This window comes from Pollachius pollachius (genome assembly GCF_949987615.1).
Source record: "Pollachius pollachius genome assembly, chromosome: 9".
Classification (NCBI taxonomy): Eukaryota; Metazoa; Chordata; class Actinopteri; order Gadiformes; family Gadidae; genus Pollachius; species Pollachius pollachius.
The window spans coordinates 11750749-11778412 of NC_136942.1; the positions used below are offsets into that span (position 1 = coordinate 11750749).

General features: G+C 48.9%; 2 protein-coding genes across 2 annotated transcripts; one reads left to right on the plus strand and one right to left on the minus strand.

Annotated features, from left to right (window-relative positions):
* Nucleotides 1-570: 570 nt before the first annotated feature.
* Nucleotides 571-24942, minus strand: tdrd12 (tudor domain containing 12; the record flags this gene model as incomplete). Its single annotated transcript, XM_079742822.1, has 35 exons — nucleotides 24692-24942; nucleotides 22410-22463; nucleotides 21813-21953; nucleotides 20030-20172; nucleotides 19827-19946; nucleotides 19181-19236; nucleotides 18924-19009; nucleotides 18536-18731; nucleotides 18198-18259; nucleotides 17622-17716; nucleotides 17438-17506; nucleotides 16959-17349; nucleotides 16638-16738; nucleotides 16498-16533; nucleotides 16195-16263; nucleotides 16061-16106; nucleotides 15856-15963; nucleotides 15458-15637; nucleotides 15188-15341; nucleotides 14166-14293; nucleotides 13752-13925; nucleotides 13490-13618; nucleotides 13203-13320; nucleotides 8714-8853; nucleotides 8090-8298; nucleotides 7766-7847; nucleotides 6852-7033; nucleotides 6544-6751; nucleotides 6187-6279; nucleotides 4233-4405; nucleotides 3926-4132; nucleotides 1512-1625; nucleotides 1276-1429; nucleotides 1075-1144; nucleotides 571-650 (listed from the first exon to the last, which is right to left on the minus strand). The coding sequence occupies exons 2-35, from the start codon at nucleotides 22431-22433 to the stop codon at nucleotides 571-573; spliced, it is 4338 nt and encodes a 1445-aa protein (XP_079598948.1). The 5' UTR covers nucleotides 22434-22463; nucleotides 24692-24942.
* faap24 (FA core complex associated protein 24) lies at nucleotides 24265-26683 on the plus strand. Its single transcript, XM_079743045.1, has 4 exons — nucleotides 24265-24450; nucleotides 24910-25052; nucleotides 25387-25545; nucleotides 25620-26683. The coding sequence occupies exons 1-4, from the start codon at nucleotides 24324-24326 to the stop codon at nucleotides 25860-25862; spliced, it is 672 nt and encodes a 223-aa protein (XP_079599171.1). The 5' UTR covers nucleotides 24265-24323; the 3' UTR covers nucleotides 25863-26683.
* Nucleotides 26684-27664: the final 981 nt, after the last annotated feature.

The window sequence follows — 27664 nt, forward strand, 5'->3', positions numbered from 1 at the left end:
GGAGACAGGCGAGTTAGAGCAGCAGAGCCGCCAATCCTAGAGCGGCTGCTGCTGTCACATCTTTGACATTATACTCACACTCATGTGGAATAATAAAACAACACTTCTAGGAACGATATCATTACTAGTATTATATTTTACTATACATGATCAATATCGATATCCTTAGAACTCTGGTGGAGAGCTGATAGAACATGTTGAGCTGCAGAGGGTTAGTCCTACGGCTCTACTCTTACCATCACACAGGGAGGCGCTGTGGTCCGCTCTGGACGGCAGCAGCTCTTTGGCCGTCAGAAGGCTCTGTCTCATGAACGGAGGCTCATTGCTATACAAATCCTTTATTAACTCAAACACTTAACATCGAACAACAAATAAGGAAGTTTCTCTGTAAGACATACCAAAAATAATAACCACATTTTAGAAAACGACAAGAACAAGGATTCGCTCCTGAAGACTGGAGACTGGTGATAGGACCACAGGCTGGACCCAGCCATTCCGAACCGAGCTTGGCTTCAACAAACAACCAATCGCAGTAGTCCAGGAGGAAGCAGCAGGAGGAGCTGTGATGTTTCATTCATCACAGCTGTCGCTGTCACTGGACTCCAGGACGTAGCCACACTCCTCCCCCGTGTCCTCAACGAAGCAGACGCCTGCAGGACACACACACCCATAAACCATCACACACCAGTCACCACACCCATCACACCTACTGGTCAGGCCTGTATCTCCAGGTATATAACCTGCATCTCCAGGTATATAGGCCTGTATCTCCAGGCATATATATAACCTGCATCTCCAGGCATATAACCTGCATCTCCAGGCATATAGGCCTGTATCTCCAGGTATATAGGCCTGTATCTCCAGGTATATAACCTGTATCTCCAGGTATATAGGCCTGTATCTCCAGGCATATATATAACCTGCATCTCCAGGCATATAACCTGCATCTCCAGGCATATAGGCCTGCATCTCCAGGCATACAGGCCTGTATCTCCAGGCATACAGGCCTGCATCTCCAGGTATACAGGCCTGTATCTCCAGGTATACAGGCCTTTGAGGGAGGGATCTCCATACCGCGGTGTGTTGCATCCTCCTTCTCCTCCTCCTCCTCCCAGTGTTCCAGGTCATAACTCACCAAAGGGTTCTGGGGGGAGATGACAATCAGGCCCATACGCTAGGCAAAAGTATGTGTTGTCATGGTGATGGCGTTGCCTTGAGTAGTCATGAGATAAGATGGTGCCGTGGTGGTTTGATGGTTTATGTTGTCATGGGAACCTTGTGAGTCAGCAGCTGGTTCCAGCGGGTGGCCGGTTCCTTGATCAGCAGCAGAACCGGCTGGCGGCCCCTGAGGGTCCAGCTGCAGGCGGCCGGAGCCACAGTCCCGGAGAGGGCCAGGTCGGCCTGGAACCACCGGCCCCCCACACTGCCGCTGCACCCACACACACACAGACACACAGTCATCACCATGACATCTAGTCGGTGAGATGCTCAGGGGTCAGGGTTCAGCTGACCTGTAGAGGACCCGGTCCGGGTAGAAGTCACATGTCTGCTGCTCCGGGTCGGTTAGCTTCAGGGTTACCACCACCCGGTCGGCCGTGTCGTACCACCTGACCTGGGGGTGGAGCCTAACACAACCAATCCCATCAGGACCTGGTACAACCTGACCTGGGGGTGGAGCCTAACACAACCAATCCCATCAGGCCATTGTACCACCTGACCTGGGGGTGGAGCCTAACACAACAAATCCCATCAGGACCTGGTACAACCTGACCTGGGGGTGGAGCCTAACGCAACCAATCCCATCAGGCCATTGTACCACCTGACCTGGGGGTGGAGCCTAACACAACCAATCCCATCAGGCCCTGGTACAACCTGACCTGGGGGTGGAGCCTAACGCAACCAATCCCATCAGGCCCTTGTACCACCTGACCTTGGGGTAGAGCCTAACCCAACCAATCCCATCAGGCCCTGGTACCACCTGACCAGGGGGTGGAGCCTAATAACCAATCACTTCAGGGTTACTGTGCGTTAACACCAAAAGCTGTAAAGCGTTTTGAGCGATAAACGCCCATTCACTTTCTATTAGACATAAGCGAAAAGGCGATAGGAGTGATAAAACGCTTGAGCGATACCTTTAAAGCTGTGAAGCTGTAAATGAGAGTTGAAAACAGCTCAACTCTATGCAAATTAGCTAGTAGCGTTTCGGCTGTAAATGACCAATCGGAATGTAGATGTCTCTTGCTGGCGTGGGTCTCAGTAAACATACGCGAGAACCTTAGTTCCTAGTTCCAACCACACATTTGTTCCTTCATCATGGTGCGTGAGATTTTGAGTTGCGTGTCCCGAGCTCAAATTTCCCGGTTTCCACTAACCACTATCCCCTTTTGTCCGTGATTGCATAGCCAACGTGGTCTTATTATAGCTCGATCATTAACTAAAAAACACATAAAGAATAAAGCATCCAGCATATGATTTCAACAATGTATGAGCGCATACGCAATCCGCAGCAGACGAGCGGTGGGTGGAGATGTGCGGGCATTTCAGAAGCAGGGAGATAACGAACAAAAATCTATTTCTAATTTGTCAGTTTGCCGTGTGTCTGCCTGGCACAGATGCTCCCGTTGAGGGGATCTTTTCCATAATAAACAATACTACACACACATACGCAATAGCAATCAACTAAGCTATAATCTAGCATGTAAGCAATCGCTCCATTAATTAGCTATTCAGTGTTTCATGTATTTATGCTTATTATTCTTTTTCTATTGACCAAACTTAGGACTATCTTGTGTTTTTGTAGCTCGGCATCAGCAGCAGCACTTGCCTCAACTACGAGCGTGCAGACAAAAGGCGCGGCTCCTTTAAATGGAAAAGCAAAATCGCAAGAGCGATATGAGCTGTAAATATTTTGGACAGCGTTGCGTTTTGAGCTATTCGGCGATTTTGCATCGTTTACAGCTTTTGGTGTGAACGTACAGTTAGGGTTAGAAGCCAGTAGCCAGAGGATCATTAACCCCTTCAGGTTGTGTTAGTAGAGGATCATTAACCCCTTCAGGGTGTGTTAGAGGATCATTAACCCCTTCAGGGTGTGTTAGTAGAGGATCATTAACCCCTTCAGGGTGTTAGTAGAGGATCATTAACCCCTTCAGGGTGTGTTAGTGGATCATTAACCCCTTCAGGGTGTGTTAGTGGAGGATCATTAACCCCTTCAGGGTGTGTTAGTAGAGGATCATTAACCCCTTCAAGGTGTTAGTAGAGGATCATTAACCCCTTCAGGGTGTGTTAGTAGAGGATCACTAACCCCTTCAGGTTGTGTTAGAGGATCATTAACCCCTTCAGGGTGTGTTAGAAGAGGATCATTAACCCCTTCAGGGTGTGTTAGAGGATCATTAACCCCTTCAGGTTGTGTTAGTAGAGGATCATTAACCCCTTCAGGGTGTGTTAGTAGAGGATCATTAACCCCTTCAGGGTGTGATGAAGAGGATCATTAACCCCTTCAGGGTGTGATGAAGAGGATCATTAACCCCTTCAGGGTGTGTTAGAAGAGGATCATTAACCCCTTCAGGGTGTGTTAGAAGAGGATCATTAACCCCTTCAGGGTGTGATGAAGAGGATCATTAACCCCTGCAGGGTTAGTAGAGGATTATTAACCCCTTCAGGGTGTGATGAAGAGGATCATTAACCCCTTCAGGGTGTGTTAGTGAAGAGGACCATTAACCCCTTCAGGGTGTGATGAAGAGGATCATTAAACCCTTCAGGGTGTGTTAGAAGAGGATCATTAACCCCTTCAGGGTGTGTTAGAAGAGGATCATTAACCCCTTCAGGGTGTGATGAAGAGGATAATTAACCCCATCAGGTTGTGTTGAAGAGGATCATTAACCCCTTCAGGGTGTTTAGCCCCGGTCAGGTGACTCTAGTGTTCTACCTGCTCATTGGCCCAGGGCTTCCTGGTACATCAGCTCTGATTGGTCCACCACCTCCACTCATCTGATCCTCTGGGGGGCCGTCCACAGTTCCCTGGAGGGGCTGGTCTTCAGAGCATTCTGGACCAGGGGTCTCCTGCTCGCTGGTCTGGGAGGGGTAGGGTCTGGACTCTGCTGCCTCCAGCGTCTCCTTCGGAGGCCCTGGCGGTCTAGACCCCCCTCTGGGTCCCGGGACAGGACTTAGTTAGCTCAGGACTAAACCATGTAGACCTCAGCCTTTAGACCCAGTTTCTTTAGACCCATTCTCACCCAAACATCTGATCCATGTCTGCCTGGGATGCGGCCCCGCCCCCCTGACACAGGTCCTTGAGCAGCGCTAGATGCTCAGGGTTGCTGGTTCCCTTCCCAGTGTCCAGAATCAAGCGGCGCACATCGTGGTCGTTAATGCAGGTCTTTACCCCTGGGACCGAGCGCACTTTGACCTCAAAGAGAAACATAATAAGAGCCAAAGTTTAACCACTAAGGCAACTAGAGACTAAGTTTAACCACTAACCAGAGACTAGGTGCAACCACCCAACACAACCAGAGTCTAAGTTTAACCACTAAGGCAACCAGAGACTAAGTTCAACCAGTAAGGCAACCAGAGACTAAGTTTAACCACTCACCAGAGACTAGGTTGAACCACTAACAAGAGACTAAGTTTAACCACTAACCAGAAACTAGGTCAATCACTCACCAGAGACTAGGTTGAACCACTAACTAGAGACTAAGTTTAATCACTAACCAGAGACTAGGTTTAACCACTAAAGGTACGGCCACACTGAACGCGTTACGCACGTTAGAGGCATAGAAAATTTGCATTTCTGCATAGGAACCATTGGTATAGGCGCGTAGATGCTTTACATGCACAAAGCAGCTCGTTAGGCGCATTAGACGCGTTTTATGCACCTAAATAACGCGCCCAACGCACCAACGCGCGGAGTTCAAAAAATTGAACTTTTTACGCTCCTACGTGTGACGCTTAGCCGCAATCCGACCCGCGGGCCGGGTCGGGACGATATTTCCCACCACTATCCTCGGGCCGGGTCGGGCTGGGCCTTTGATCGAGCGTTTGTGTTTTTTTTTTTAATCATTGCTTTATTGGCCTAATCTGAGGAGAAATCTATGCCATAAACAGAAATATTATAGGCCTTTATTACACGGGTCTTCTCAATGCTGTGGAACGCTCCGTTTACTTGCATGGGTAGTAGTCAGGTAACTTGTCAACCCCACGTCTTCGGTTGCTAAGCGACGTCAATGTCTTTGGCAGACTATTTCTCTGCTGATCAACACTACGAATGCTGGTAACGAATAAATTGTAAAAAGACACACCATGTGAAGTTATTTTTGGCAAGTTTGGCAAGTAGCTGTGTAATAAGCGGGATAATGTATAGAATGTCGCCGGTCATTATCGAAAATAAGCCCCTTCAGGGCGAAGCAAGACACCTCCGCTGCGTGTCGGTGTCCTGTTCGCCCTGTCTGGGCTTATTTTCCCGATAATGAACGGCGTTCTATACATTATCCCTTACATATATATTTAGCAGAGTAGGCCTAAGTAAAAAAATTGTACAAAGTTACACATTTATTAAAAAGAATGTCGGGTGGAAATCGGGCTGGGGCTCATAATTACAATTATTGTGCCAGGCCGGGTCGGGCTTGGACATAACGTGCACGGGCTTGGGCCGGGTCGGGCTTGATTTTCTGGGCCCAATCTAAGCTCTATCATGCACCCAAACACGGCGGTGTTTGGGTTTCCTACTCTCCTCGAACTCCCACAACAAATACAGCGCAGCGATGGTGGTGATCTCAGCCATGTTTGTGGAGCAAAAGAAAAGTAGCGGGGGAAAATAAGTTTTGGGCGGGCTCATCTAGCTGCGTAGGCGCGTTGAACCATTTTTGTGACGCACAATGATCAAGCGTCAGGTTACGCGCGTAACGTGTTCAGTGTGGCCGTACCTTAAGACCTACCAGAGACTGATTCTTATCGTATAACTAATGCTCGAGTAAGCGTGCATCAAATCACGAGTTTCTCTTCAAGGTTGGAATCATCATCATAGATCATCATAGATAGAGTATTGATCAGATGAGTATTGATTTGATGCGATCAGAGGAGTATTCATCAGAGGATTATTGTTCAGTTGAGTATTAATCAGATGAGTATTAATGTGATAAGTATTGATTAGATGTGATCAGAGTATTGATCTGATGAGTATTGGGAGGTTACCATAGGGTCAAGGAACACTGTGTTCCCCAGACTGAAGACCACTCTGGCCTGGTGCTGATGACCTCTGACCTGCTGGCTGATGACCCTGGTTACCTGCTCACCAGCCCCACACACCCACACACACACACACACACACACACACACACACACACACACACACACACACACACACACACACACACACACACACACACACACACACGATTATTTGAGCTTATTAGATCCTGCTGTCCATCACTTATCCACACCTTCCCTTAATGTCCCATTAACCCTCCAATACACACCTAGACACACATGCAGATCAACCAACACACACTCACTAACACAGACCAACAAACACGTAACAGACAGACAGACCTCTGGGTTCCAGCTGGACTCTGAGTCGGTGGGCCGGACCCCACAGACCACCATCTCCACTGCCTGCTCTGGCAGCAGCTGGAGGTGGGCAGGAAGCTGGCGCAGCTGGTGGAACCTCACTTCCTGTTCCCGCCCCTCGTCCACCAGGCACACAGGGACCCCCAAGAACGGATCGCCTCTCTGCTGGGGCTCACACAGGACCCGCACCCTGACACACACACACAAACACACACGTTAACACACACGGACACACACACACACAGATATAATATAGAGCTGGTCCATCCCCGCTTCTAACTGGTCCAGACCTGTGGTAGCACTGGTTCTCCTTCAGGCCGTACAGCCCTCCCACCACCAGCTCCCCGGCGTCGGCGCTCTCCTCGCTGTAGTATGTCGCCATGGCAACCGACAGCTTCTCAAAGCTGTCGTCTGATTGGCTGAGGATGCGACCGCAGAACACAGAGGCCGTCTTGACGCAGAGCGGAAGAACCTTGGGACACAAAGTAATACGGGACTAATGAGTATCAAGGTGCATAGCAGACCACTTCACTTGGGGGGGGGGCTCTGAGGATGGGTGTGAGGTTGGGTGAGTCCTCTGAGGTGGGGTGCTCGAGGTGGGGGGGGGTCTGAGGTGGGGTGAGGTGCCTCTGAGGTGGGGTGAGGTGTCTCTGAGGTGGGGTGAAGAGTCTCTCAGGTGGGGGTGGTCTGAGGTGCCTCTGAGGAGGGGTGAAGAGTCTCTCAGGTGGGGTGAGGAGTCCTTGAGGTGGGGGCTGTCTGACGACAACAAAACATCACAGTATTGCGTTGATTCCATATCAGAAACACATTATAAAGGACAAATGACTTACAGAGCGGGACAGGAAGTGAGGATGAGGCTGGGAGGAAGTAGGGCTGGCCGATTAATCGAATTTTGAACGCGATTTTGAATTTTGCGTCAATCACAAAACTAATATAATTTAGTTTTCTATTTATTTTTTATATTAAATGTTTAATAGAAAGTGCAAAACAGCTGGATACATATCTGTACATTATTTTATATTTGAAAATTTTCTTTTTGAACATTTAGCTTATTTTTTTAAGGCGACATTTCTAAGTTCTCAGTTACAAAGTGTTTTTTGGGAAAAAATAATCGTTTGAATAAACGTGATTTCAATATTGACCAAAATATTCGTGATTATGATTTCTCCATAATCGAGCAGCCCTAGGGGGAAGTAGTACAGACCGTCAGGACGCCCGAGGCTGGTAGGAGGGACCGGTCCTGCTGGGGGTCAAACCGGTGTCTGTCTGGACACGAGGAACCGCGGCTGGACACACACAGGAAGGACGGGTTCAGTCACTTCCTTTCTCTCTGTATTTGACCAGTGTTATAGTTAGTGGTAGTTGACCAGTGGTGGTACTAGTGATAGTTAGTGGTAGTTTACCAGTGGTAGCAGCAGTCAGTTAGTGGTAGTTGAACAGCGGTGGTAGTAGTGATAGTAAGTGATAGCTGACCAGTGGTAATAGTAGTGATAGTTAGTGGTAGTTGTGTGTGACCAGCGGACCAGACCTGCAGAGCCCGAATCTCTTGAGAGCGATGCAGAGGGGCCGGCCGGCCCTGCTCAGCTCGTTGGCCAGCAGCACCCCCTGGGCGAAGGACAGCAGCTCGGGGGGCAGCAGGGCGGGGGTCCGCTCCAGGTAGCGCAGGACCCCCGGCACGTGGCAGGCGTTCCTCTCCGAGATGAGGAGCAGGGACTGGGGGGCCGGGGTCTTCTGATGCTGCTCCCAGCACCACCAAACAAACACGCAGGGGTCGTTACCAAGGAGCGTGGTTTGATGCCCAGAGGGGTGTGTTTTAATGAACATTTACATTTAGGGCATTTAGCAGACGCTTTTATAGGGGGTGTGGTTTGGTACAGAGGGGGTCTGGTTTGTATAGGGGAAGGGGTTTAGTACAGAGGGGGTGTGGTTTGTATAGGGGGTGTGGTTTGGTAAAGAGGGGCTGGGGTTTATAGTGTTTTATTAAAGGGGGTGGGGTTTGTATAGGGGTGTGGTTTTGTACAGAGGGGTGGAGTTTGGTACAGGGGGGTTTTGTATAATGGACTGGGTGGAGTTTGTATAATGGAGATAGAGGGGTGTAGTTATGTGGATCTAGGGGTGTGTTTATCTAAATTGGGGTGTGGTCAGCGGTCACCTGCTCCAGCAGGTTCCTGAAGTTGGCCGCCATGCTGAAGAGCCGGAAGCCAAACAGGCGGAGTGAAGGGGGGAAGCCGTAGTGGACCACGCAGGTGGCGTCCCGGACCCCCAGGGCCCGCACACACACATCCGTAGTGACTGAGGGCAAAGGTCACGCAGTACCAGGAGTCACACAAAGTCAAGCCTGACCTCAGATTCAGACCGGTTGTAAAGGACTAGATCTTAAAGGGCCCCGCTCTGAGGAGCCCCACAGGCCCTTTGAACACCGGCACATCTAGATGTATGATGGATAGATCAGCACCATGTGCTTCAGTCCACTGGTTATGCTGATAGGCCGATCCCTCCAGCATACAGTGGGGCAAAAAAGTATTTAGTCAGCCAACAATTGTGCAAGTTCTCCCACTTAAAAAGACGAGAGAGGCCTGTAATTTTCATCATAGGTAAACCTCAGCTATGAGAGACCAAATGAAAAAAAAAATCCAGAAAATCACATTGTCTGATTTTTTAAGAATTTATTTGCAAATTATGGTGGAAAATAAGTATTTGGTCACCTACAAACCAGCAAGATTTCTGGCTGTCACAGACCTGTAACTTCTTCTTTAAAAGGCTCCTCTGTCCTCCACTCGTTTCCTGTATTAATGGCACCTGTTTGAACTCCTTATGAGTATAAAAGACACCTGTCCACAACCTCAAACAGTCACACTCCAAACTCCACTATGGCCAAGACCAAAGAGCTGTCAAAGGACACCAGAAACACAATTGTAGACCTGCACCAGGCAGGGAAGTCTGAATCTGCAATAGGGAAGCAGCTTGGTGTGAAGAAATCAACTGTGGGAGCAATTATTAGGAAATGGAATACATACAAGACCACTGATAATCTCCCTCGATCTGGGGCTCCACGCAAGATCTCACCCTGTGGGGTCAAAATGATCACAAGAACGGTGAACAAAAATCCCAGAACCGAACGGGGGGACCTAGTGAATGACCTCCAGAGAGTTGGGACCAAAGTAACAAAGGCTACCATCACTAACACACTACGCCGCCAGGGACTCAAATCCTGCAGTGCCAGACGTGTCCCCCTGCTAAAGCCAGTGCATGTCCGGGCCCGTTTGAAGTTTGCTAGAGAGCATTTGGATGATCCAGAACAGGATTGGGAGAATGTCATATGGTCAGATGAAACCAAAATAGAACTTTTTGGTAAAAACTCAATTTGTCGTGTTTGGAGGAGAAAGAATGCTGAGTTGCATCCAAAGAACACCATACCTTAAGTGAAGCATGGGGGTGGAAACAACATGCTTTGGGGCTGTTTTTCTGCCAAGGGACCAGGACGTCTGATCCGTGTGACGGAAAGAATGAATGGGGCCATGTATCGTGAGATTTTGAGTGAAAACCTCCTTCCATCAGCAAGGGCACTGAAGATGAAACGTGGCTGGGTCTTTCAGCATGACAATGACCCCAAACACACCGCCCGGGCAACGAAGGAGTGGCTTCGTAAGAAGCATTTCAAGGTCCTGGAGTGGCCTAGCCAGTCTCCAGATCTCAACCCCATAGAAAATCTTTGGAGGGAGTTGAAAGTCTGTGTTGCCCAGCGAAGGCCCAAAAACATCACTGCTCTAGAGGAGATCTGCATGGAGGAATGGGCCAAAATACCAGCAGCAGTGTGTGAAAACCTTGTAAAGACTTACAGAAAACGTTTGACCTCTGTCATTGCCAACAAAGGGCATGTAACAAAGTATTGAGATGACCTTTTGTTATTGACCAAATACTCATTTTCCACCATAATTTGCAAATAAATTCTTTAAAAATCAGACAGTGATTTTCTAGATTTTTTTTCTTTCATTTTGTCTCTCATAGCTGAGGTATACCTATGATGAAAATTACAGGCCTCTCATCTTTTTAAGTGGGAGAACTTGCACAATTGGTGGCTGACTAAATACTTTTTTGCCCCACTGTACGTCACATTTACATTACATTTTACATTTAGGATGTTTAGCAGTTGCTTTTATTCAGAATGACTTACAGTAAGTACATTTTTAGAAGGAAGAGAAACAACAATATATCACTGTCGGAAAAGTAAGGATGTTCATAGAACCAAGTGCCAAGCACTAACAATCGCTAGGTTAACCCATTCCCCATATTCAACACAGATAGCTTAGCCTGGCTAACGCCAGACCTCATCTTAATCTACATTGAGATGAGGTCTGAGAACCACACATTTATTTTCTCGTATTTGAGGCGTGGTTTACGATTGCCAAGAGTCGTTTATTGGGCGCTACGAATGTCTATCATATGAGTCTGTACAGCACTATCATTATAAAATCGCTATTGTAATATAAAAAAAGTTTTTTTTCCCTCAGTCTAACCCAGTCTTCCCTTAGCCCAGCTTTCCTGATCTAATTTTCGGATCTAATTTTTACGCGTCAAATGACGCGTTTGACGTCATCTCGGGAGAACTTTGCTTGCCTGCTAGAAGGGCCGAGGACTACAAACCACTGGTTCCGCAAATTTGTGAGCCCACCAATAAGGAATGAGGGGGGGCGGGAGCTCGCGTACGAGATGTAAACACAATGTCTGCCATGTTTCTTCACCACTTAGCTAGAGCACAAATTTGCAAATTTGCAAACAGCCGAAGTGGATTTTGAAAATCTATTGTTGGATTCGGACATTCAGGGCTGTTAGTACGAGCCAGAATACAGCCAGGAAGAATTTACACAAATAGAGGAGGAGGCTGCTGCGGCTGCAGCTGAACAAGCCTTGCCTGTTGCCCAGGACGAGGAGCCGGAGCGCGCCGGTTTGCTCTGTTCGCCTAACACAGAGTCCCTGTGCTGCAGCGAATTTCAGAGATGCTAGTTTCTTCTAGAATAAATGGCTGAATCTGGCGAGGAAGGGGCCATGTGTGTAACCTCTCACCCAGGCTTCACGACTCATCTGAACAGTTGGGTATTGGATACATATTTCCAGACGCAGAAAGTGAACTGGAAACGCCAGCCAAAGCCCGCCGGGAGAAACAGACGTCTGAGCATAGAGTAAGTGTTTTTTACTAACACATTCCCACTAAAATAGTATATTTTTTACTAAAATAGTTTTGACTCCCGGGGAACGTGACAATGTAGTTATCCGAAAGTATCTTATTGGCAGAGCATAGGCTACGTTACGTTAGCTTGAAGTCTGTGTAATGCTGTATAGGCTACTCAAGGCATAATTTATCTTGCTTTGCTAATGTTGTTCTCTTTCTTTCTTAGACAGTATCGGCTTCCTGTGTTGTCCAGGCCATCAGAGCCAATTACCCAGCCCAAGATGGGCAGTACCGTGGCTACCAGGAGACAGTATATGCTCAAGATGAGCTGTGACTATTTTGACTCTAGCAAACGCACCCTACCCGTTTTATTTTTGAAAATAGTTCATATTTGTTCATGAATAAAACTTCAAATTCATGTCGGTTGTTGTGATTTGTTTACTAACCCAAGTACTGTTATACTAAAGTAGGCCTACTGTATAAGATAAACACTTATTTCAACTGGGGAGAAAAGGTTGAGTACAAATACTTGATATGCTGAGCTACTGTAATTAGCAAATGTTTTTATGCTGTACAGAAATATACAAATGATGCGTTTGAAAAAACGAGGGCAGAAGTCTAAACTAGTCATCGTATCACGGGGAACATGTTTACACAAAGTTTGCTCGCGCTACCACTTGGGCTAGGACCACGGGTCCTTATCCCTCCAAACGGAAACAGGCGGGCGGTGCAGCGAGCGCAATGCACTGTGTTAGTTGGAGGATTTCCTACTTTTGAGCCAGAGAGACACTTTCTGCCTTTTCTCACACTTTCTGCCGGCCCTGCTGCCCCCCATCGCCGGAATTACACTTTAACTCACTTGTGTCCGACTATGCGTGCTTTCGAGTTTGCGCAAACAACACCCGCCCAACCTTACCTCTGATTGGCTTACCATGAAATTTTACTCTACCTCAGCCAAACGTTATCAATTATACAACTTTCTCTTGCCTACTAACCAGAGAACAGTAAAGAGAGAATTTTAGTTTGTCTGATGAAAAAAACGCTTCAATTATAGTAATGTGCCACATTTTTTGGAAGTAATGGTAACAGCGTTATAATGACGGGAAGAGTAATCAATTCGATTACTCGTTACTGGAAAAAATAACGCCGTTAGTAACGCCGCTATTCCCATCACTGATGGCGCTACATACTGTTATGATCGAGGCATGAAAGTTTTTCCTGTGAACCCTCTCCAAGATATTATTAAATGTAAACACTAGGTGGAGAGTCTATCCTTTGTTTATGCTTTTTGGAGAGTTTGGACCAGAGTGATATGGTTTGGACTGTTGGATTCAGTCTCAGCGTTCAGATGTCTCATATAATGTCTACTTAACGTTGATAACATGACTTCAGGAAAAATACTTAACGCAAGTTGTCTTCTTTGCTTGTTTGGGGTTGGGATGGTTTCGTGTGAGGCTGAGGTCGTAATTACCCAGAATGACTTGTGTCCTGGGGCCCACGTCCTTCCTCCACTGCTCGATGCTGGCCTCAAACAGGTCCGTGGAGGCCTGGTGGGCCTTCAGGCACAAGGCTGAGGTGGTTTTCACCACCTGGCACACACACACACACACACACACACACACACACACACACACACACACAGACACACACACACACACACACACACACACACACACACACACACACACACACACACACACCATAAACCCTCTTCTGCTGGTGTTATCCACCAGCCGTTTCATTGTTCTGAGGCCTCACCCTGAACACCTGCTCCACCTCCTCCACAGTGTTGGTGATGATCAGGGTCTTCTGGCCGTGCTCTGGGCTGAGGTCCAGCCACCCCAGCAGCACTGAAGCCCGGTTGGTCTCCAGAGCCAGGAGGGTGCTCTGGAGACAGAACAGGGAGGACTGGTTACTATTAGAAGCCCCTCCCACTCTATCTTGGCCTCTCCCACTCTACAAGGTAAATTCTCCCAATACAAGTGGCTCGTCCCACTCTGACGTGGCTCCTCCCCCTGACCTGGTGGACTCCGGCGTACAGCGCCGCCTCCTGCGGCAGGGTGATGACCACACAGGGAGCCGACATGTGATTGGTCAGCAGGCCCTCCATGTGATCGCTCCAGCGCCGGGACACGGCGAGAACCTGACCACCCCCCGACGATACCTTCTGGAAGTGCTGCAGGATGGAGGACATCTAGCACACACACACACACACACACACACACACACACGAGCAAGAGGACCTCACTCTTATCTGCTCCTTAACGCCCTGTCTCCGAACTGTCTAACCCCTTCCTGCTCCGTAATGACAGGAGGACCTCCTAACTGTTCTAACCTGTTCTAACCAGTCTTAAGGAGGACCTCCTACCTGTTCTAACCTGTCTTCAGTAGGACCTCTAACCTGTTCTAACCAGTCATCAGGAGGCCTTCCTACCTGTTCTGGGGCGAGGGTGTACAGGAGGTCAGCCTGGTCCAGGATGAGGTGAGAGAGACGCAGGAACAGGAAGCAGTGACAGGAAATGAGGCGCAGCAGGCTGAAGGGGGTGGTCACCAGCAGGAGGCCTGGAGGCGGAGCCAGTGAGACGGACAGCTGCTCTTCAATAACTCTGGGTCCGGGTCAGTGTGTATGAAGTATGTTAACATGGGTACTGGCTAACCTCTACCGGCTCCTTAATGACCTGTCTCTGTACTGTCAAACCCCTACCTGCTCCTTAATGTCCTGTCTCTGGACTGTATAACCCCTACCTGCTCCGTAATGACCTGTCTCTGTATTGTCTCTGTACTGAATGAACTGTACTTGAACTTTCAATGGCCTGAGACAGTGAATCTCTGCAATCATTTATATCCGACAGACCCCCAAGGCTGGTCTACAAGCTGGGACTCCCGAAGCTGGTCTACAGGGGCTGGGACCCCCAAAGCTGGTCTTCAGTCTGGGACCCCCTAGGCTGGTGTACAGGCTGTGTCCCCCAAGGCTGGTCTACAGGCTGGGAACCCTAAGGCTGGTCTACAGGCTGGGACCCTCAAGGCTGGTCTTCAGGCTGTGTCCCCCAAGGCTGCTCTACAGGCTGGGACCCCTAAGGCTGCTCTACAGGCTGTGTCCCCCAAGGCTGCTCTACAGGCTGTGTCCCCCAAGGCTGCTCTACAGGCTGGGACCCTCAAGGCTGGTCTTCAGGCTGTGTCCCTCAAGGCTGCTCTACAGGCTGGGACCCCTAAGGCTGCTCTACAGGCTGTGTCCCCCAAGGCTGCTCTACAGGCTGGGACCCTCAAGGCTGGTGTACAGGCTGTGTCCCCCAAGGCTGCTCTACAGGCTGTGTCCCCCAAGGCTGGTCTACAGGCTGGGACCCTCAAGGCTGGTGTACAGGCTGTGTCCCCCAAGGCTGCTCTACAGGCTGGGACCCTGGACTAAAGAGGCTGGGTGGGCTGGTCTAGAGGGGCGTGGGTGCGGGGTGACCTTACAGTTCTTTGGGATCTTAACATTCTTGGCCTCGTCCTTGGCCACGCCCAGCAACACTGTGATTGGATGGAGGGTGTGACTGTCTTGGAGTTCATCCAATACCTCCGCCACAGTCTGGGCTTTCTCCCAGCCAGGACACAGAATCACTGCTATTGGCTAAACACACACACACACACACACACACACACACACACACACACAGGTTTGTGTATCGATGTGTCCATGGGTGTGTATATGTGTGTATTCATGTGAATGTGAGTGTGTGTGCTCACCCCAGAGTGTGTGCTGGGGGAGGGGGGCGACAGCAGCAGGTTGGTGAGGAGGGGGGGCAGGTAGCTGACGGGATAGTCCGCTTGGCGGGAAATGATGAGTGTGTCACAGCCCCTCGCCACAGCTGGCCAGCTGTAGCACTCACACACTGCTGGGCCGGGGTGCTGCAGCCTCACCAGCACCTACACACACACACACACACACACATCATATAGTACACACACACCCACATAATACAGTACACACACACACACTATACAGTACACACACACATCATGCAGTACACGCACACACAGACGGTGTGTGTGTGTGTGTGTGTGTGTGTGTGTGTGTGTGTGTGTGTGTGTGTGTGTGTGTGTGTGTGTGTGTGTGCGCGCGTGCGTGTGTGTGTGTGTGTTACCCTGTGGAGCAGGTGTGTGATGGGGGCGTCGGCCAGGCTGGAGCAGGGTTCAATGGGCATAGCAGAGTGCAGTAACACCCCCTCCCTGCAGGGGTCACTGAGGGCCTGCTGAGAGAAGAGGAGAGTCACACACACACACACACACACACACACATACACACACACACACACACACACACAAACACACACACAAATACACACACACCTTCTTGGGGTCCAGTTGAGGTTGTGCGTCGAGCCACTGGAGCAATCTGAAGACAACACAACGGTTTAGAACTCCATCCCAGCTCAGGTCCTGGTTCCCTGTGGGAACCCTCTGGTTCCACCCTCCCCCCTCACCTGGTACAAGCCCTGTCCTCCCCCCCGCTAGGTATGCTGGGAGTCTGGGCCGGTCCAAACATCGTTTCCCTAGCAACACAGACACACACGTTTCCATTTTATAGCAATGACAATTAACCAATAGTTAACCAATCTTGAGCCTGATGGGAGGAGCCTGCATCCTGGTCTGGTCCAATAGATTGTTGTGTTTCTCTTCTGGGTTTTCCACATGTGCAGGTGTATGACCGTACATTACATAAAGTGTAAGAGGTGTTATACAGGAGAGCCGAAGTGTTTCAGAGCCTTTATACAGGATGATTTTACCTGGCGAGTAGCGACGGATCCTCATCCTCATGGCTCCTACACAGAGAGGGAATTACATATTTATACAGGTTCTTGGGTCAGGTGGTTATATATACATATACACAGAAAACACACATATATACATGTGTGTTTTCTGGTACCTTTTTTGTCTTCCCCAGATGGCTGTGGTTGGAGAATTCTGAAGCTCCTCCCCTTTGACATCCTGAAGCCAATGAGCAGCCAGCTCCCCATTAAGAGTCTCCTGCCAAACAGGAAGCACGCCCCAATCAGACCTCATGCCAATCGGCACCAATCAGCCTCACACCAGTCAGAACCAATCAACCTAGCACCAATCAGCCCTCACACCAATCAGTCATTGTATTTCCTGATCTTGTTGGGTCAGTTTCCTAGTGAAGTACGAGGTCTAATGTTCGTGGTTTTGCACACAAAGTAATTGATGAATGGTTCGATTAATGAATCACCTTTACATCCATGAGATGACACCCATATTTTGCACCCAGATCTGGATTAGGGCTGGGGTTAGGTGGTTGTAGTGGTGGATTAGGGCTGGGGTTAGGTGGTTTGTCTACTGGATTAGGGCTGGGGTTAGGTGGTTTTACGGCTGGATTAGGGCTGGGGTTAGATGGTTTGGTTACTGGATTAGGGCTGGGGTTAGGCGGTTTTACTGCTGGATTAGGGCTGGGGTTAGATGGTTTGGTTACTGGATTAGGGCTGGGGTTAGGCGGTTTTACTGCTGGATTAGGGCTGGGGTTAGGTGGTTGTATTGGTGGATTAAGAGGGGCATTGGGCTGGTCCTCAACCGGACAGGCAGTGGACCTGAAGCCTGCGTCTGGGTTCAGGAATTTGAGGATCCTGCAGAGGAGAGGAAGGAGTTACATTATGCTAAGAGGTTGTCCATCTAGCCTACAGCACGCTATTGGTCAGGGCGTTGTGATGTCACCTGAACAGGCTGTGGTTATTGCTCAGAGCAGCCAGAAAAGAAGCGTCTGTATCTCCTTCAGTGCGAGCCCTACAACGAGATAGGTACAATACAGTTACTATAGTTACAGGTATAACATTATGATTACTTTATTTACAATATAGTTACAATCTCGTTATATTAACCATATATTGAGGAGCCTCACCTCTCACATCCAGCAGGACGTCCGGCTCCTCCCCCCACCCCCACCCCCGCTGACCCCTCCTCCTCCTGGGAGGACTGGGCTGCTGCCAGGCTCCTCTAGGAAACACCAGGGGTCACACCACAGGGGTCAGAGGGGTCACACCACAGGGGTCAGAGGAGTCACACCACAGGGGTCAGAGGGGTCACACCACAGGGGTCAGAGGGGTCACAGCACAGGGGTCAGAGGGGTCACACCACAGGGGTCAGAGGGGTCACACCACAGGGGTCAGAGGGGTCACACCACAGGGGTCAGAGGGGTCACATCACAGGGGTCAGAGGGGTCACACCACAGGGGTCAGAGGGGTCACATCACAGGGGTCAGAGGGGTCACACCACAGGGGTCAGAGGGGTCACATCACAGGGGTCAGAGGGGTCACACCACAGGGTTCAGAGGTCACAAAGTCCCATCACAAGCACTACCCTTATCCCCCACCAGTTACCTGTTGAAGGATGACATCATCACTGTTGGGAACTGATATCTGTACAGTGATGACGCCCTCTACTATACAGTGAGGACCTCTACTGCGGGAGATCTTACCTGCACGGCGGGGTCAGCGGTCCTCTTCTGAGCTCCAGCAGCAGCTCTCCTCCCCTGAAAGCCTGCAGGGACCAGACCAGAGCTTAGTGACCAGGGACCCAGAGGGTTAGGAGGACGTATGGTACCATCTTGTGGACAGACAGACGTCCATGGTACCATCTTGTGGACAGACAGACGTTCATGGTACCATCTAGGTGTGTTTGCGTGAGGGGGTATGGTTGGGGCGAGGGCTCACCGTGGGAGGTCCTGGGTGGGTTGAGGGGGTTGTAGTTGGGGTTAGGGGGGTGCTCACCGTGGGAGGTCCTGGGTGGGGTGGGGGCTGTGGGTGGGGTGCTCACCGTGGGTGGTCCTGGGCGAGGTGAAGGTGCAGTAGCCCCCGATAGAGCAGCCGTTGGAGGCCAGGAAGCGGTCTGTGTCTGAGAAGATGTCCCAGGCCAACATGGCGGGGGTCTGCCCCTCCCCCTCCGACCCCCCCAGCCCCTCGCCACAGTAGTAGCCGAAGCGCTTGGCCACCAGGTCGTCGTTCACACAGATCTGAGAACAGCAGGGGGCTTGTTAGTCCTTCAATATGATATGTGGGAATAGACGGGAACCAAAGGCTGCTTAAGCATGCTTGGTTAGAACAGGGAACACCAGAGCATCACAATACTGACGCAGCCCTCATTATAATATTCTACATTAGTAGAATATTATCATAAATTCCCAGTGATTATAGCATGTGCTCACCTTGACTCCCTGGATGGTCAGGTAGAGCTCAATGGAACTGGAGTCACCAACCTCCTCCATCAGCAGAGCCTCCACCTGGGTCGATGCTTTACACCACCACAAAAAACATCAACACCATCACAAACACCATCAACACCATCACAAACACCCTCACAACACCACCACAAACAGCATCAACACCATCACAAACAGCGTCACCAGAGTTAGGAGGTTAGGGTTAGGGTAAGGGTTAGTGTAATACTGGTTAGTGATGGCACCTTGCAGCAGGTTGTGGAGGTAGCGTGTAGCAGAGCTGTCCCAGGTGTTGGAAGGACTACATGAAACACAAGATGGAGGACAGAACCTCATGAATTCAGATTTACCTCCTTGGCTGCCTTACGCCTGCTTCTACTTCTGTCATCCACACACAACTTTGAAGTTGATTAGAATGTTTTGACTTCTTCATATTAGAGGAGTTTAACATCTCGAGATTAAGCGTTTTAACATCCTCAGATTAAAGTGGATTAACATCCTCAGATTAAGTGTTTTAACATCCTCAGATTAAAGTGGTTTAACATCCTCAGATAAAAGTGGTTTAACATCCTCAGATTAAAGTGGTTTAACATCCTCAGATTAAGTGGTTTAACATCCTCAGATTAAAGTGGTTTAACATCCTCAGATTAAGTGTTTTAACATCCTCAGATTAATGTGGTTTAACATCCTCAGATTAAGTGTTTTAACATCCTCAGATTAAAGTGGTTCAACATCCTCAGATTAAAGTGGTTTAACATCCTCGTGTTTTAACATCCTCAGATTAAATTTTTTAACATCCTCAGATTAAAGTGGTTTAACATCCTCAGATTAAAGGGGTTTAACATCTTGAAAAATACGCTAAAGGAGGAGGACGCTGACAGCAGGACCTACATGAGCAGGGCCTTCTCCTCACAGATGGAGAGCCTCAGGGTGGTGGGCCAGACCCCCGCCAGCCGGTACCGCTGTGCCTGGAACGGAACCTGCAGGAACTCCGGTTCCAAAAGGCAGATCCTGTTTCACAACACAGCGTCAGCCCCTGGTCGGGGCAGAACCGGGTCCCAACGCCACGCGTCTACTAGGAGATGTTGACTTACTGGTCCGACGTGACGACCACCCACTCCCCGTGGTCCACCAGGAAGCAGCGCACCTGCGTTGTCATGGAGACGGGGCCCTCGACTACCGACTCCACAGTGGCCCGACACCAGCACCGGACCATTGACCAGTACAGCACACACACCTGAACAAGAACCAGAACCTCAGTACAGCACACAAAACTGAACCAGAACCAGTACCTCATCATCAGTCAGAAACGATGGGTTAGTAACAGGTGGTTAGTAACAGGTGGAGGTTACTAACCACTTTTTAGTAACCTCCACTAACAGGTGGTTAGGGGTTAGTAACAGGTGGGGGTGAGGGGTTAGTAACAGAGGGGTTAGTAACAGTTGGGAGTTAGTAACAGGTGGGGTTAGTAACAGGTGGGGTTAGTAAAGCAGCGGTAGTAATCACACAACCGGACGGTGTAGAAAGTCCAGTCAGTTAAAAATAGTAATCCAGTTTTAAAATCCATGTTAAAATCGGCAGGATATAGAGCTAGTTATCTTAAAAAAATGTCGCAAACAGTGTCAAATGTGATGTGTTCCGGTCGGCTCAGTAATATTATTGATGTGTTCAAAAGCAACACAAAAAAAAAGAAATTTGAGGTTTTGGCGAAAACCTGTTTTCCCAGCAATATAAAATAGATAGTAAAGATGGAATTATGACATGTTTAACGTCCTATCTCGAACTATGATCATCTTATCAGCAATTAAAGCAATAATACAAGTTATATTTCAAGGAGTCTCGAAAATGGTATCAATATCAATAAAAATTAACGATCTCCTGTCATCTGAGAGAAATTAAGATGATTTAATTTATTTTTAACCGTTAGTATTTACCGGTTAAAGATCTTATCGGTTGACCGGTTAACCATGGACATCCCTTATATACTGTATATATATATAAATGTATATCATACATTGTATGTTTTTTTTGTGTTATCCCAGTTATGTTTTTTTATTTTTTTATCATTTAATATTACTTTTACTAGTTCCGGGACGTTGGAGCAATAACCTGGTGTTTTTACACTTCAGTCTGCAGTGTGAATTTGAAGTAATGTTCAGTTTTTGGAATAAAGATGCGGCAATTTCTTTTTGTTATCCGATTCATCGATTAATCAAAAAAGATTATTAAAATAATCTTTAGTTGCAGCCCTATTGGTAACAGGTGGGGTTAGTAACAGAGGGGTTAGTAACAGGTAGAGGTTAGTAACAGGTGGGGTTAGTAACAGAGGGGTTAGTAACAGGTGGGGTTAGTAACAGGTGGGGTTAGTAACAGAGGGGTTAGTAACAGAGGGGTTAGTAACAGGTGGGAGTTAGTAACAGGTGGGGTTAGTAACAGAGGGGTGAGTAACAGAGGGGTGAGTAACAGAGGGGTGAGTAACAGGTGGGAGTTAGTAACAGGTGGGGTTAGTAACAGAGGGGTGAGTAACAGAGGGGTTAGTAACAGGTGGAGGATAGTAACAGAGGGGTTAGTAACAGAGGGGTTAGTAACAGAGGGGTTAGTAACAGGTGGGGTTAGTAACAGGTGGGGTTAGTAACAGAGGGGTTAGTAACAGGTGGGGTTAGTAACAGGTGGGGCTAGTAACAGAGGGGTTAGTAACAGGTGGGGTTAGTAACAGGTGGAGGTTAGTAACAGAGGGGTTAGTAACAGGTGGGAGTTAGTAACAGGTGGGGTTAGTAACAGAGGGGTGAGTAACAGGTGGGGTTAGTAACAGGTGGGGTTAGTAACAGGTGGAGGTTAGTAACAGGTGGAGGTTACTAACCTCCACCTGTTACTAACCTGTCCTTCCAGGATGGAGGAGGGCTTCAGGGGGACGGTGTCACGGGTGACGTCATGGTAGTGGAGGTTCAGCCTCACTTGGAGGTCCTCATGCTGTCCCTCAGAGCGCACTCGCCCCCACAGGCACCACGGACTCTCCACCTCAAGGGGCAGGAAGTAAACCAACTTACTTGCATGAGTGTAGGAGGAGGGGCTTACCTCTTTGAACGCCAACGCTTCTTTCTCGGTGGTGTAGTGGTTTCAATGACATCACGAATAAAATGTGTTTTTCTAAAAACTAGACGTCGCCCGTTTGACTTGTGGCTTCTGCAGGAGCATATACCATCGATTCACAATATAACAGCTCGTGGTAAGTACATTACGACTTTTAATCAAAACCTCTATGGAGAAAATGTTTGGGATTTTTACTTCTGGAACCACGGTTTTGCGCTCTTTTGCAATGTGATGTCATGACGTAAAGCCTTTCCATGTAAATGATAGACAATGAAAAAAAAAAGACTAGACCTTTATTCACAAGAATAGGATGAAATTAAGAAATAAACTAAATAATTGATCAACTCTTAAAAAAAAGTCTCAAAGGAATACGTGGGAAGGTACCTTCTGGATGGAGATGTTTTGCATTCTGTCTGCTGGATGAGGAACCAGCAGGGACTGCAACACACACAGAACCATTTGAACCATTAGAACTACTAGAACAATTAGAACCAGCAGGGACTGCAACCCACACAGAACCATTAGAACCGGTGTTGCACCGAATTCTGCGACCCATCGAAAAGTGTGACCCCAGGGGGCGCTGTTTCACATTTTCTGCAACATGCACGCAGCACGAGTTTGAAGTAGACAGGCATGAAGTCGAAAAAACGGTGTGCATTATAACAATAACATTAATAAAAAATAAGATCTACCCTCACCTTGTTATTAAATGTGCTTAATAAATAGATTTGATTTGATTAGCATTTTACAGACCCATACAATGGCTGCAAGACACAAAGAACCACTATAATCACAACCACAAGCATTAGAACCATTATAACATCTAGAACAATATAACCACAACCATAGGCATTAAGTACATCTAGAACCATTAGAAACATCTAGAACCGTTAAAAACATCTAGAACCATTAGAAAAATTTAGAACCATTAGAAACATCTAGAACCATTAGAACCACAACCACAGTCATTCAGTACATCTAGAACCATTAGCAAAATCTACAACCATTAGAAACATCTAGACCATTATAAACCCAGCGTTCATCCTCTTCCTCCGAGGGCCCTGGCGGTACATCTCGACGTGGAGTCCATCTACATCTTCCACTAAACTCTGATCCCTGGTCAACTTTATCATGTGTTAAAATTAAAACCTGGGCAAAGTGCTGCAGGTAAAGATCTTTAGACCGTTATTCTGATCCCTGGTCAACTTTATTACGTATATTATCTATATTGTGTTATAATTCCTACCTGGACGAAGCAGTGGATCTTTATTGGTCAGATGAACGCTAACGGTCAGGCGTCGCTAGCTCAATTAATATAACCTCGTCTCACTTCAGACCTCAACCATCTCTAAACTAATACTTACCTATCTCTTAACTAATACCTTACTGAACCATCTCTTAACTAATACCTCACTGAACTATCTCTTAACTAATACTAAATAAACCGACCACAACAAAACATCGTCTAACCATCTCAATCCGAGGCCAGCAACACGTGGCAATCATAGCGCTCGGCGCGGGATTAGTCAGAATAAACTGTCAATCATAGCGCTTGGCGCAGGATTGTTCGGAAAAAAGTGTCAATCATAGCGCAGAGCTCAGGATAGGTCAGAGAACGGTGATAAAGATCGCGCCCCGTGCTGGAGGGGGGGGCCTGCGGTGTTAAAGGTAATCCACCACTGAACTTATTTTCCCAGTATTAGTGTGACGTTACCGCTACATAAAAGATAAGGCGTGTGTGTGTGTGTGTGTGTGTGTGTGTGTGTGTGTGTGTGTGTGTGTGCGTGTGTATGTATGTGTGTATATATATATATATATATATATATATATATATATATATATATATATATTGATAACAACGACAATCTTATAGTCTTGTATTTGATAAGAGGGGGGGGATTTGTTGAATTAATATTTTGTAGTTTAAAGCTCTTTAGGCTAATGTAATAGGCACTGAGGTAATCACGTATCTATATACTTTACACACTTTATATCGTACGTCTTTAAATTAGGCCTGTACATATATTTACTTACTCACTTTCTTTATTTACTACCATTTATGGTTGCTTTTTCTAAATACATCCTTTCATTCATTTCAGCAGACCATGATTGTTTAAGCATTCATCACATTGTATCAAGAACGACTGTCTGTGGTTCCTGTCTCCTCCACACGGGGCGCTGCGGGGCACTGCGAGGTTAAACTCCACTGGAACACCGAGGAAGAGATTTGGACATGCGAACAAACGAAAGGAACGCTTCAAGACGTGCCTAAGTAAAGTTGGCTATTATTAATCCCTGATGGATCCACAGATTAAGTTGACTATCCTGATGGAGTCCAGAGCGTTGTGTATCGCGGCCCCCCCGCTCGGACACATCATCGCACTGGAGAGATGGAGCGGCTCTGCTGTGGTGGAGAACCTACAGGGTAACTCCACCAACTCATGACTAACAGAGACCAGAGTCCTTCCGATACCAAACTCTCGTCCCCTTTCCCTACAGATTCTGGATTCATATGCAGATATATTTTAAGAGAGATCAGCGTCATAATACCTGATGCCTCAAACGGCTTATTGTGGTTCATTGGTTGTGGCCCCCAACACATTCTAAATGGTTCACAGTGGCTTGCCGTTGTAATTGAGTTTTAACTGTAGGAGTAGTAGTGTTACCTGAGTAGGTGGAGATGTGTCCTGTGTTACCTGAGCAGGTGGAAGTGTGTCCCGTGTTACCTGAGCAGGTGGAGGTGTGTCCCCAGGAGTTGGAGGTGTGTCCTAAGCGGGTGGAGTTGGTCGTGTGTTACCTGAGCAGGTGGAGGTCTGTTACCTTAGGAGGTGGAGATGTGTCCTGAGCAGGGGTGACAGATGCGTCCTGTGTGTTTCCTGGACAGGAGCAGGAGTGAAGGTGGTGTTTGAGAAGGAGATTGGAGTGGTGGATTTCTTGCTGCCCAACCGAAGCTGTGTCCTCTACGTCTCAGAGTGTGATATTATAGCGGGGAACGCCTACAAACGGAAACTAGTCCGCTTTAGACATGTAAGGATTTATTTTAAAAGCAACCATAAGTAACATGAATACGTTATTCAGAGTCCAGTATGTATTAATGAAATCGCTTACTGTTTGAAAGCTATCAGTAGCTATAGTCTTTTACTCCCGGTTGCTAACTATTTGAAGGCTTAGCGTAGTTCACTGTACTGGCTAACGGTAGCCCGCTGTAGGCAGGCTTACGGTAGCCTGCTGTAGGCAGGCTTACGGTAGCTCACTGTACTGGCTAACGGTAGCCCGCTGTAGGCAGGCTTACGGTAGCGCGCTGTGTGCAGGCTAACATTAGCTCGCTGCGTGCAGGCTAACGGTAGCTTGCTGCGTGCAGGTTAACAGCAGCAGTGTCCAGGAGGTGGTGGTGGTGGAGCGGAGCCGCCTCAGTGAGCAGTACTTCCCGTCCCTCCAGAGGTTCGTGGTGTTGGAGCTGGGCCTAACCCTGCTGCCGGTGTCCGACCAGAGGGAGGCCGCGCAGCTCCTCTCCCAGATGGTAGGCAGCCGCTGGAGCAGAGCATCAGGTGAAAGGAGCGTTTGGCGCCCTGATTTATACGTGCTCTCCTTCAGGTCCACAGCGCGGGGCGGGACAACCCGTTCAGGAGGAGGAGCGTATCCCGGCTGTACGAGCCCCAGCTCCTCCTCCTCCTCCAGCAGATCCCCGGTGTGGGAGGAGTCAAGGCCTCCTCTCTCCTCCACTCCTTCTCCAGCCTCCAGGAGCTGTGTGGCGCCGGCCTGTCCCAGCTGGAGGCCCTGGTGGGGCACGCTACGGCCCAGCAGATCCACACCTTCCTCCACGCAGACCTGGTCTGAGGGAGACTAGACCCCCCCACAGCACAGGGACCTTGTCTGAGGGAGACTAGACCCCCCCCCACAGCACAGGGACCTGGTCTGAGAGGGACTAGACCCCCCCCACAGCACAGGGACCTGGTCTGAGGGGGACTAGACCCCCCCACAGCACAGGGACCTGGTCTGAGGGGGACTAGACCCCCCCCCCACAGCACAGGGACCTGGTCTGAGAGGGACTAGACCCCCCCCACAGCACAGGGACCTGGTCTGAGGGGGACTAGACCCCCCCCACAGCACAGGGACCTGGTCTGAGGGGGACTAGACCCCCCCCCCCACAGCACAGGGACCTGGTCTGAGGGGGACTAGACCCCCCCCACAGCACAGGGACCTGGTCTGAGGAGTACCAGGAGGGGGAATAGACCCCCCCACAGCACAAGGCCCTGGTGTGGGGAAGTCCAGGAGGGGGACCAGCAGGATGACTAGACCCCCCCCCCCCCCCCCCCCCCCAGCGCAAGGTCCGGGTCTGAGGAGGACCAGGAGGGAGACTTGACCCTCCCACAACACAAGGCTCTGGTCTGGGGACCAGGAGGGGGACTCGACCCCCCCACAGCACAAGGCCCTGGTCTGGGGACCAGGAGGGGGACTCAACCCCCCCACAGCACAAGGCCCTGGTCTGGGGACCAGGAGGGGGACTCGACCCCCCCCCCCCCCCGCCCCCACAGCACAAGGCCCTGGTTTGGGGAGGAGGAGGAGGAAGAGGAGGAGGAGGAGGTCTGGTCCTAGAGGTGCATTATTTTGTGATTCTGGTTGATTTGACCATGAAGAGGATCCAGATGTTTCCAGAGGCCTCTCTATCAGTCACAACTATAAATGTTTGGTTGGTTTGTCTCAGACGTTTGGGATTTGAATTAAAGATTTATATTTGGGTGTACCTGCTTTTGTCTTGTCCAGCGTTTCAGTTCCAGTACTGGAAATGTGCTCCTGTCCTTTACTCTGAAAACAACTAGAAAACTCCAAGGAATTTTAATATAAAATAAAAAATGTACTACGCAAGTACAAGTTAATGTACTTATTTCTCATCATGACCTCATACCCAGACCTGAAGGTTGTGTATTACTACTGCTACTATTCAGTACTATCTCATGAGCGTAGTATTACTACACCTTCTACTCAGTACTACCTCGTACACTGAGGATTACTAAAGCTACTACCTCGTACACTGAGTACATATTAATACACGTTCAGTCAGATCTGCTGTGGAGGAGTGACTGATTCACTGGATCTCACTCTGGTGTCCAGACAGAGTCTGAAGGGAGGACGGTTTAAACTGATCTAGAACTAACTGGAAGATTAATGGACCGGTAGAGAGAGGTTAAGTTAACAGTCCTGCGGAGAGAGAGAGAGAGGTAGGGAGGTTAATTTAACAGTCCTGTGGAGAGAGAGAGGGTTGGATAAAAGGAGAATAGGGTTGGGGAGAGAGAGGATTGGGGGTGAGAGAGGAGGGGGTTGAGAGAGGTAGAGGGAGGATGGGGGGTGAGAGGTAGAGAGAGAAGGGGGGGGTGAGTGAGGTAGAGAGAGAAGGGGGTGAGAGAGAGGTAGAGAGAGAAGGGGGTGTGTAAGAGAGAGGAGGGGGTGAGAGAGAGGTAGAGAGAGAAGGGGGGGGAGAGGTAGAGAGAGAAGGGGGGGTTGAGAGAGGAGGGGGGGTGAGGGAGAGGTAGAGAGAGAAAGGGGGGGTGAGAGAGACGTAGAGAGAGAAGGGGGGGTGTGAGAGAGAGTTTTTAACTCACCAGATTAACGGCACGAGAGCGACCTCGTTAGCATTCTAC